Here is a 12256-nt window from a genome sequence, read left to right on the forward strand (position 1 = left end):
CTTATTTTTAATTTTCACATCAGCAATGAGAACATGAAGGAAACTTTTACTCAACTTGACACAATCTGGCATCTCAAAAGAAGGTTAGTAAACCACATCCAAATAAATGGCCATTGTCATGAATTCAAATCACATCCTAAAGATTGGCAGAACAATGCTTTCAAAATCCAGATGTTCCAAAACAATTCACTATTCTTAAGAGTTTTATAGGAGGCGGGGAGTAGGTTTATAGTTGTTCAGATAAAAATCTATATATATATATATAAAAAAGGCTAAGTGACTGACCAGCCGGCCGGCCAGTACATATGACACACACTGGCAATTTAAAAATAAACGTTGACTTGCACATGTGCAATACATGTAAAGCCCTCACTGGCAGCAAACACAAGTGAGTGTTTCAATCTGTAATTATCGATCATGAATTTGGTTGTTTTTGTTGATATTCAACGTGAATCACATTGTGATATATTCATCAACCATCCAACTGACCGGTACATATGACGTGCACTGGCAATTTAAAAATAAACGTTGACTCGTGCATGCGCAATACATATAAAGCTCCTGCTGGCGCCAATTGCACGTGTGTTTTAATTTTATAATACTATATTATATATACTATTTTGACATGTAATTTTTTGCAATAACATAATTACCGCATTAATCTTTCTTCTAATTAATTTCCTTTCAATGTGCATGAATCCATGCACAAGCCCACTAGTAATATAATAATTAATAAATAATAATAAAAGAATAAACTCTGGGTTTCACATACTCACAATTGTAAACTTTTTACTTTGCCCCACCCTGTATAATAAAGAGATTATTCCTACCTACCCAAAAATATATTGAAAATAAAAGTTTTATATAGGATGCAAATGGGAAAGTTTATACTGTGCTTATAGGTATTAATAAAACCTGTTTAAATTTATTATAAATACATATATAAAAGTATATGTATACATGTATACACATGCATGAGTACATATGGAATAATATGTATCATAATACAAGAAAATTTTGCTTAAAGATGTTAGTAATATCTTTAAATCCTTGTTTGTATCCCTTCTAATTCCCTCCATCTTCCTCCATTAGAAGTAGCCGCTATGCCAAATTCTACTTACTTCCTTGCTTTCCTTTAGATATAGAGGTAGATAGATAGATAGATAGATAGATCTGTTAAAAATGTATATATTCAGTTGTGTGTAGTTCTGAACCTTGTGTAAATGAGTTATACTGTATATATTGCCTGAGACCTGCTTTTTTGCTCAATTTTGTTTGTGAGATTCATTTGTGTTGGGAGTAGTAGCTGCCATTCATTTCACTTATGCTTTCTATTCCATTAAAATATAAAATTTTAAGAATTCAGAAGTCAATAATCTGGGAAGGGGGCATGCAAAAAACTAAACCTGACACTCAGCCCATTTCTCACTCAAGGCATTTGCAAATGCTGAAGTTCCATTGTGCCTTTCCTCTATAAGATTTTGTGATTCAGAGAAACCAAGATGGCGGCATAGGTAAACACCTAATCTGCAGCCTCACACAACAATTTCAAAAATACAACTAAAAGTCAAAACGGACATCATCCAGAACCACAGGAAAGCTGGCTGACTGAAACACCCACAAGTAGAAGGAAAGAGAAAACCACAAGGAAAATCAGAGAAGCTATAAAAGCCTGAGGTACGGAGACACGGGCGGAGACACGGGCACGCGCATGTGCGGGGAGGACGAAGCCAGAGAGGACGGGGCGGCTAAGTGCCTGGCCGGCGTTCTCTAGCGGGAAGGAGATAAAAGCTCCAGATTGCGCTGAACCCCAGCTCCGACTGCACTGAACCCCAGTTCCGGGCAAGACCCTGGGAAGCCAGGCTCATACTGGGGGAATCTGGGCTGTAAGGTGGAAACTCAGGGGAGCGGCGAAAGGCAGAGCTCCGGAGGTGTGCACGTAAATGCGCAGAGGATGGACTGTTGACTGTGCCGCTGAATTGCCTTAGCAGGAAGGAGAAAAAAGCTCCAGACTGCGCTGAGCCCCAGTTCCGACTGCACTGAAACCCAGTTCCGGGCGAGAATCTGGGAATCCAGATTCATTGGGGGAGAGACTAGACTGTTTGGCAGCGGGCGAAACTCCAGGGCGCCTTTCTCTCAGAGTTGCTTGCAGGGAGTACAGAGGGACACTGAGGGACACTGAGACCCAGGAACCTCATAGGGCGGGGCTGACGGGAAGCCAAGGCTGTAGGCTCCACCCTGAAACTCTGCCCCATCCTAGCTGAGCACAGAGGCTTTTACAGTTTTGCAAGTCTAGTTGAATAAGGCTGTCTCCCGGTGTAGACACAGCTGATCCTCACAGCCAATTGGCCTGGAGGTCAAATCCTCCCAGTGTACCAACAGCAATCAAGGCTTAACAACACCAAGACTTTGCACTCAGCCCACAAAAGGGGGTACCAAGAGCGACCACCTAGGGAGATTGGGGAAGCTGAGCTACCGGCCCCTATAGGTCACTGACCACACAAAGCCACTCCATCAACACAGGGAGGCAGCCAAAATGTGGAGACACCGAAGAAGGTCACAAATAGAAGAGATGGAGGAAAGTAAACTAATGGACAACACAGTGTTCAGAACCACATTTATAAGGTTACTCAAGAATCTTCTAAAAACCGCTGATAAACTTGAAGAGACCTTCAAGGACCTTAATGAGAATACCAAAAAAATGGAAAAGGACCAGTCAGAAATTATGCATACACTGTCTGAAATAAAGAATATACAGAAAGTCAACTGTAGATCACCCTACCCCAAGAGTCAAACCAAAGATCTGGAACATGAGGAAGCAAAAAACACCCAACCAGAGAGGCAGAAAGTAAGAAGAATCCAAAAGTGTGAGGATAGCGTAAGGAGCCTCTGGGACGGCTTTAAGCGTACCAACATTCGAATTTTGGGGGTGCCAGAAGAAGAGAGAGAGTAAGATACTGAAAACCTATTTGAAGAAATAATGACAGAAAACTTCCCCCACCTGGTGAAAGAAATAGACTTACAAGTCCAGGAAGCGCACAGAACCCCAAACAAGAGGAATCCAAAGAGGACCACACCAAGACACATCATAATTAAAATGCCAAGGGCAAAAGACAAAGAGAGAATCTTGAAAGCAGCAAGAGAAAAACAGTTAGTTACCTACAAGGGAGTACCCATACGACTGTCAGCTGATTTCTCAACAGAAACTATGCAGGCCAGATGGGAGTGGCAAGAAATATTCAAAGTGATGAACAGCAAAAACCTACAACCAAGATTACTCTACCCAGCAAAGCTATCATTCAGAATTGAAGGTCAGACGAAGAGCTTCACAGACAAGAAAAAGCTAAAGGAGTTCATCACCACCAAACCAGGATTACATGAAATGCTGAAGGGTATTCTTTAAGAAGAGGAAGAAGAAAAAAAAGTAAAAGTAAAAATTATGAACAACAAAAAGACATCAAATACATACCTACCAACAAGTGAATCTAAAAATCAAGTGAATAAAAAAATTTGAAGAACAGAATGGACTGGTGAATATAATAGAATCAGGGACATAAAAAGGGAGGCAACAGACAATTCTCAGGGGGAAGGGGTCTGAGGGGTGCAGGAAGAGATTGGACAAAAATCTTACACCTATGGATGAAGACAATGGCGGGGGGGTAAGGGTATGGGGTGGGGTGGGGAATCAGGTGGAGGGGAGCTATGGGGGGGGGGAGGAACACCTGTAATAATCTGAACAATATTTATTAAAAAAAAAAAAGATTTTGTGATTCAGACGTCTGACCTCCTCTAACCCCAGGCTAGCATCGGGCAGAGGGGCCTGGGGATGCTGGCTTGTCTGAGCCAATCAGAAAGTCTCATTATCCTGTCCAGGGTTTGGTTCATGCACAGACTTGTGTCTTAAGTCTGGTAAAACATGGTGGTGGGGGGTGGGGGAGTCTTTGGTGGATGGTGGGATGAATTCCTGAGAAAAGGTTATTCAGCCATAAAAAATGACACAACAAAGAGATGAGCTTCTTCTACTGGATGGTGTTCTGTCTGCATATAATGCTGGGAAAAGTGGACACCAGTTCATAATGAGGAAGCAAGTTAGCACAGGGAAATAAAAAAGTATGAGGCCCGGCCGGCATGGCTCAGTGGTTGAGCATCAACCTATGAATCAGGAGGTCACAATTCAATTTCCAGTCAGGGCACATGCCCAGGTTGCAGGCTCAATCACTAGTGTGGGGCATGCAGGAGGCACTCAATCAATGATTCTCTTTCATCATTGATGTTTCTCTCTCTGTGTGTCTCCCTCTCCCTTCCTCTCTGAAATCAATAAAAATATTTTAAATAATAATAATAAAAAATAAAAAAGATTGAGAATGAGAGGGCAAAAACATGGCAACAACCAGAGTTTAAAGCTACTGAATCAACCAACTTTGAAAATACAATACTTTGGCACTTGTATTTATGGAATCATAAATTTTCTTTATTGTTTCAGCTAGTTGAGTCAGGGAATCACCTTGCAACCTAAGGCATCCTCATTAACATACCCTTACATACAAAAGATCATAGAAGAGAAAAAGAGAGACTAGAATGATAAAACTAAGAAGTCTATGTTCAGGTTGTTTAGCAGGAAATGATTTGGGCAGGGGTAGGGGAGTTGGGAGAAAAGGTGAGGGGTTCAGACTATACTTGGTGATGAAAGCTGAAGAAGAGACTCTTTGTAGATTGAAGGACCACCCAAACTTGTGCAGGACTTTTGAACTCACAGTAATGAAGATGTGCCCAGTTTACTAACCGCACTAGGGATTTCCAGCCTTTCAATTTGGGGATACATTTTTTTAAAAAAGCCATAACTTTAGAAAAGAATAGAGTCCTTTCTTAAGTAACTACATTAAACCTTGTTGGGATGATTTTTTTTTTTTTGAACAGAATACCGTGTCCCCCAAATTCAAGCCATTTTCCCATCTTAAAATGTTTTTAAGATTTTTTTAATTGATTTTTAGAAAGAGGAAGGAAGAGGGAGAGAAACATCGATGTGAGAGAGAACCATCTATTGGTTTGAGCCCACAACCTGGGCATGTGCCCTGACCAGGAATCGAACTAGCAACCCTTTTGGTGCACAGGGCAATGCCCAACCAACTGAGCCACACCAGCCAGGGCTCCCATGTTAAATTTTAAAAGCAGTGTTATTTCTGCAATTAGGTATCAAGATGTGAGATATGATGATTCTGTGCCACGTGAAACACTTAGGAACACACTGCTCTTTGACCAAGCTCTCCTTCAGTCATTCACATGAAGCCTGGGGATAAACCGGCATTGGGTTAAGCTGGCACAGGCAACCAGCAAGAGCTGACCAGAGCCATACCTGCCTGGAAAGCACTCCCTCTTTAAAAAAGGGGATAGCTACAGAGGAGGGTCATTGGGGAGACTTCAAGAAAGAAGTGTGAAGCAGAAGACAAAAAGTCAGTGTGCAGCCTGAAGATCATTTTCCAGCCTGACTCAGCCGGGCATGGGACCTTGAACAAGTCATTTCCCTGCTCTTTTAAAAGTTAGGCATTGGAGTCCCATGTCTTCAAGGTTACTGTTAGACTCCCATTTGATTTTCTCTATCCCATGGGACGAGTGTGTTCTCTTTCACCCAACCATCAGCGTGAACAGAGAGCCAGAGGGAAAGTAATAAGGGTAATGACCTCCAATGCCAGAAAGGTCAGGCAGATAATCTAAGAGAATGAAGCAGCTGGTGGGAACTGTGACAACATAAGTCAGATGTTCCATGTAGGGACATGTGCCTCATCTAAATGGGGCAGCTACTATTCAATTCTAGGTAGATGTCACCAAGAAAAAAGATCTGGCAAATTTTATGAGGGGGAAAAAATTAGATTTTTAATAAATGTAGTTTGTTGATTGTTTAACCTTGGCAATAAAATCTGATTTTTTAAAACGCAAAAAAGAAAAACAAAATACCTTGTGTCAAATAAAATACGTCTGCAGCCAGATACAGCCTACAGGCCTATAGTTTACAACTTCTGAAGAAAAGGATGTTATGACATGATATAATTTGTTTTTCATAATTTGGCTTTTCAGTAGGCCGGTCGTTTATTTCCCCTTACATTTAAGAGACACTGTGCAGAAGCTCTTTCTGGAATGTTAGCCAAGAACTGCAACTAAACTGAGGTTCACAGACCTGCTGCCTCTCACCCCAAGGAGCTGAAGCCACTGCCCCCTACCATGCCTCTGTGCAGCTCCAAGCTTTGCCCCTTCAGGAAGGTGTTGGAGCTCAAGAGATAGAAGCCATTCCCGCCCTTCCCACACCATCTCCTCCCCCATCTTAATACTAAGAAGTGGCCCCAAAATAACCCTGACCCAGCAGAGTATGTATGATGAAAAGTCAGCACAGATAGTGACAGTCAGGGGGACAGTCCCAGCACTGCCCCTGGACCCCAGCCCCAAAGGTCAGGTAGTAGGAAGTCACCCACAACAAGCCTGGGGACTTGTGAATACCCTCAGGTGACCCAAACTAACCTCGCTCAGTTCTCCTTAAACTAAACAGGAGAATTTCAGTTCATGGTTTCTTACTTAACCTTTTGCACTCGGATGTCGAGTGTGACTTGACACGGTTAGCATCGGTAGCAGTAATCGAGAAAAAAGCAAGAAAGTGCAAAGGGTTAAATACGACATTGACAAAGAAAACATACTTTGATGTTATGTCAAACACTTTTATTCTTAAAGTGAATTCATTAAGATTTATAGGAGAGTGAAACATTTAGAGTAGAAAAATTGTGGGTGCTAACCAAACTTCAAATACTGTCATAGCAGAGTTATTCCAATAGCACTTTTCAGCATGGCAGATCACACATGTTAAAATTAACTACGTTCTCTGAACACCTCGCAATGGACATGCATAAGTAATAGAAGCAAACATTTAGGGACTACTGTCCTTGAGATCTTACAGGATGGATTATGCATACCTCAAAACAAATATATTACAACATATCCAAAACAATTCCCATCCACTTAAAAAATATATTTTGACATCAAAGAAATTGGTATAAAGACTTAAAACAACAAGACGGATATAGGCAAGAAAAAGTATGCTACTTTTATGTGCAAGGTACTGGATTCTTGAATTGAGAATCAGTGTCAGTCCTCACTTCCAACATCACATCGAAAAAGTGTAGTGGAAACGTAAGTCACCTTCAATATGAAGGATGTGAGTTGTATACACTGACAACACTCTCGAAGACCCAACAGTATTGCAGGAGGAATGCCAGTATACAGAGTGGACCTTTTTATGAGGCCAAGCACTCGTGAGTTATCAGATGACCCTTCAGATATTTGGGATAAGCATCTACAATATTCTGGTTTCATCAAGGCACTTGCAAAGAGCTACCTTTGACATGACGGAGTCCCTACAAGTTGTTAGCCACTGGTGATGGCATGGTTTTTTGGTTAAGCAGCATTCTCTACTGAGAACCTAAGCATGATGCCTTTGATCACAAGCAAGGTCACTTATAACATTACAACTGCAAAACCAGATTTGCCTAAACTTTCCCCAAATCATGGTTTTTGATCAATCATGTCTGAATAGAAAGGCTTCCCTTAAAATCTTGATTCTCCAGAGTTATAATTCACCTTTCTTCAATACCACCCAACACCCCTAAAGCTTGTTTGGTTTTTCTCCACAAGAACACATAGACTGGATCTTTTTCTCCCTTCTACAAATTACTTCCCCAGGAGAGAACTGCAGAACCAACTGAAAAACACAAAATAATCTTACATTTCTCACCAACAGTTAAGTATCAGACCTCCCACTCCTACTCTGACTCGAGCTATGGAGTCCTTAGTGAACACTTTACCAGACGTTCCTCATACCATTAACACAGCTTTCCTGCACCATCAACTGTCCTTCTTCAACCTTTCCTTGCCCCATGTGAAAGCCAGTGAATTGAGAGGGAAGGAGAAATGGTATTGGAAAAGTATTACTTTGATAAAAATGGAATTCCAGGCTATTACTTGATAATAGCAAAATTGGACAGCATCATCCATATAGACCCCAACACTAAATTCTCCAAGTGGCTATCTTTTTTTGTAGCCAGGTCTCGAAGCTCAAACCTAAACCTACTGAAGGAAAGTAGCAAAGACTTCCTAATATTGAGCATTATATTATAGACCTAGAAGTACATGGGGAATATGACAGGTCCAGACAAATTTACTAGGTTGCTTAATTCATCGATAAGAGGCCAAGTTCTCCATTCTCCCCCAGCTCTGCCATTCTGGGAAGAGCCCGCTGGCCAGCCTCGGACTGCCAAAGATGGTTGACTCTAACTCAGACTTGGGGGGCACCTGGTAGAATGCACAGTTCTGGGATGCCATCTGTGTCTGAACGCCATCAGGTTTCCATTGCACGTGAACAATTCTATAATTCTGACCCTCGTTGTTGTCCCAGAAGACCTGCCCGTTAGCCTGGTAAGAAATGCAGAACTCAATTTTTTCCTCAGTTGGAATGACAGAGGGTAAGTCAATGGCAAACGAGAAAGTGTCACTATCTGAGCCACCATACACATTTTTCATGTAGACACAGTCCACATTGGTGTAGTTTTTCCAAGTATCAAAGGTAATGCGGATCTGGACCTTCTTCTCGAAGCTCACATTTTTTACCTTCACAGTCCCAGTCACTGTTCGCTCTTGAAGAGAGCAATTCTCCAGACACACAAAATTCTTCTGGAAGTGGCTCCGAAAACTCAAGTAATCGATTGAAGGCTGAGGGAAGTCTAAAATCAAATTTTTCTCCTCGTGGAGCTTCAAGCCAGAGGACAGATCATTAAGGTCCAAGAGATCAAACTGGAGATCCCACGCTGGTTCTTCTGGGAGGTCAGAGAAGACATGGATGGCGGTGAGGGAGAGGCCCTTGGAATCTGCAAACACAACCCGTTTCTTGGGTTGGCTGTGTGGACCCTTCCAGTCATTCTGTGATTTGGCTTCCTGTTTTATATTGAGACACGGTTTCAGGGGCTTTAATTTGTTGACAAAATTTCTTCGTTGGAGGTCATCATATGGGCCCAGGAAACTCTTCAGAGGTGGGGAATGAGCCAAGCAGAACCTCATGGCCACATCCACTGGCATGACTGAACTTGTCAAAGGCCGTGGATCTAAAACCTGGATCATTCTGGAATAGAAGAAGAAGAAGGGTATTTGTCACCTGGATCTAGAATACTCTTCCCCTGCTCCCAAATACACACATACTATTTTGTGTTGGCTAAATTATTGCCTGCACAGTAAGTATCAGGGAGGTGCTGTCATATGTATTATAAGAGAAAACAGTATTATCATCAGATCTGCGCTCTATGTTTGATTCTACCATTGACTGGCCACAAGGCCGTGGGTTAACTGCTTTAAACACTTGGGGAGTCTCAGATTCCCCATCTGAGACATAAAAGGGTTGGATGGGGTAATCTTTAATGCAGCTTTAAAAACCATTGGCTCTGTACTGGACCAGTGCTTTTCAAACCTGTCTGGTCACAATGGCCTAAGGAGTTGGCTTTCTTTCTTTTTCTTTAATGCAGAATCCTGGGACTTAGAGCCACTGAGGCAGAACCTCTTGGGTTGGGGACAAGGAGTTACATATGTTCTTAAAGCTTACGGTGATGTCAATGACCAGACAGGCTCTGGAGCCGTTAAGACTCTGTGCTTCCTCTGGCTGCTTTCCTGATTTTGCTATTGAATTGATTACACGTCTCTGAAAAGGTAACACACTTGGGAAAAAAAAACAAGTTCTCATGGAACCGTTTTGAGAGTGAGAAGGCTAGAAAGAGTGAAGTCAGAGAATTATCTCTGCACTTGGATTATCATGCTCTTCCTCACAAGCGACTGAAATGCAACCCAGCAGTGCATGCACTTAAAAACTTCACACTATCTGTTTCATGTACAAAGACACCCATGAAAAGACACATTTAAGTGGAAAAAGCCGATAACCTGAAAACTGAACAATTTATATATATATATATATATATATATATGAACATATAAATATCAACGTTAATGGGAAATACACTAAAAATTTAATTATCTCTGGGTGATAGGATTGTAGGTGATCTGTTTTTGGTCTTTGTACTTTTGGGGCATTTTCTAATGTTTGGGCAATCGATATTTATAACTAGAAAGATAATAAAGCTATTTTAAACTTTAAACAAAACTATGCTCAGCAATATTAAAGTAAGAAGTGCCCCTCAAGTACGATTTTTCCCCTGGCCCTTAGCTAACCTCAGTATGTATTGCCAAGCGTATGGACTTTTCTTCCCTATCCTAGCCTTACAGATAAGAGGTGTATGTATACTGTACATGACATTTCTTAGTAACTCTTCACGGCCGCACTAAGCAAGCAGGCAAATGGTCATTATCCCAAAATGGATAGTAAAAGTTCCTTCACAGGATTTATTTTATTGGTTCTGGGATTTTTCTGGAAGACCTACAAACTCAGAACAAAAAAAGAATAAAAGCTAAAGCTACATTTGTGAGTCTAACAATCCTTAACAGGAAGGCTTTTTAGAGAAGTCTGCTAAATGTGTCTGAGGAAGCCATCTAAGAAGGTTTTGCGGGGAGGTTTGTTTTGTGGGTTTGTTTTGCATTTTTACTTTTTGCACGTATAGAAAAGGCAGTTTTAACATTCAGCCGTTTCCCCAAAATTTTAAATCCTGGCCAAGAGTTCAAAAAAATCATCATTTGCTCAAACTGGGCCGCTGAGTTTGCGGTGGCAAACGGTGATAAGAGGAGTGGAGGACGACGAATGAATGCAAATATGGTCCTGTAGCTTTCTCCCCAAGATAAGCGACCCAACCGGCGACGTCAGAGTGCCATTCCCTCGCATTAGGAGTCCTCGGGGCCTTGGTGCGGGACCAAGAGATGACAGTCGCAATCCATAAGGGAATCAGAACTAAGGCTGACTCTCCTTAAGACAGTTTCTCGTTTAGGATGCGGGTTCCCAAAATCAGCTCCGCCTAAGGAGCACCGAGCAAACCTCCCCGCCTCCGAGGCCTCCCCCTGCTAGATTCCACTCAGCAGTGATTCAGCGTGCCCTCCCGGGGGTCTGCATTGGCAGAGCGGACAGAAGGGAAGCGCAGCCCCAACCTCCCCGCACCCGCCCGCCCGCCCGCCCGCACCCCTGGGCTCTGGGGCGCAGGTCTGCAGCGAACCTACCTGGTGCAGCTCATTAGGCAGAGAAGCGGCGTCGGACCGAGAGAGAGCCGGTTGCTGGCTGCCCGTGCAAGTTCGAGCCTGGCTCCCAGCTGTCCCAGCTGGGCACTAGCTCCCGTGGATTGCGGGTGCGGCTTCCGAGAGGCCCCTTATCTGCTCCGGACCACGTGGCCCGGTCCCGCGACCAACCAGCTCCCAGCTGGGGCGCGAGCCCTCTGCGGAGTACGTGACCGCCGTGGTGCTGGCCTCCTGCAGGGTGCGCCCCGCCAGGCGGACCGAGGTCCCGCGGGGGCGGGGGGGCCGGCCCAGGGAGAAAGCCGCAAGCCTCCCCGAGGCCCGGCGCCAGCGCAGCCCGGCTGCTGGGAAGGAAATGCCTTGAGAGTCTCGAGGCGTCTGTGCACAGTTAAATCTGAGCACGGAAAGCGGTGGCTCCTTCCCCAGGCATACATTATTGGAAGTGTTTATCTTGTTCATGGCTAGGTGCATTCTTGCATCTTCTCCCGCACCTCAGCCGGAGCAAGAAGTTGGCTGCATATATTTTGCTTTAGAGGGAATCCATAAACGCACCCCACGGTAGACTGAAGGCTGCCAGGGAGGAACCGTTCTCTAACAGATGTCGCTCATCAAGCCTGCCAGCCCCCATAAAAGTGAGATGGCATTTAATTAGAAGGCACTTGGCATTTCGATCTCGTCTTCAGTTTTTCTCCCTGGAAGAGAACACTAAAGCCAGACATGAAATGGCCTTTTTCGCTCACATGGCCGGTCAACCACAGTGGCCAACCCAAATCCCTCGACTCCGTTTGGCCCTCCTTCGGCAGGGATGTGGAAACCAACATGTTAAAATATCACACTCTTCAGTTTCACGACTCGGCGAGCCAGTTACTTTCACTGAGGTTTTGTTATTTTGTTTGGTTTGGGGAGTTTTTAGACCATCAGCTACAACCATAAAATTGTATTTCTAAGACGAGGATGAATTCTTTGTATAAAACTCGCATCTTCTATTAACTTAAATATCCAGGGGTCAGTTAAAAAATACGAAATCCCTTGTGTCTCTTAAGTAACTGCCAAACAGTGGGAT

The 12256-nt window shown here is 43.3% G+C and overlaps 1 protein-coding gene across 1 annotated transcript; it reads right to left on the reverse strand.

Annotated features, from left to right (window-relative positions):
• Positions 1–6683: 6683 nt before the first annotated feature.
• On the reverse strand, positions 6684–11367 carry PPP1R3C (protein phosphatase 1 regulatory subunit 3C). The gene is made up of 2 exons (XM_008156914.3): positions 11182–11367; positions 6684–9154 (listed from the first exon to the last, which is right to left on the reverse strand). The coding sequence occupies exons 1-2, from the start codon at positions 11193–11195 to the stop codon at positions 8215–8217; spliced, it is 954 nt and encodes a 317-aa protein (XP_008155136.1). The 5' UTR covers positions 11196–11367; the 3' UTR covers positions 6684–8214.
• Between the last annotated feature and the right edge of the window lie 889 nt (positions 11368–12256).

Source organism: Eptesicus fuscus, chromosome 17 (genome assembly GCF_027574615.1).
Source record: "Eptesicus fuscus isolate TK198812 chromosome 17, DD_ASM_mEF_20220401, whole genome shotgun sequence".
NCBI lineage: Eukaryota > Metazoa > Chordata > Mammalia > Chiroptera > Vespertilionidae > Eptesicus > Eptesicus fuscus.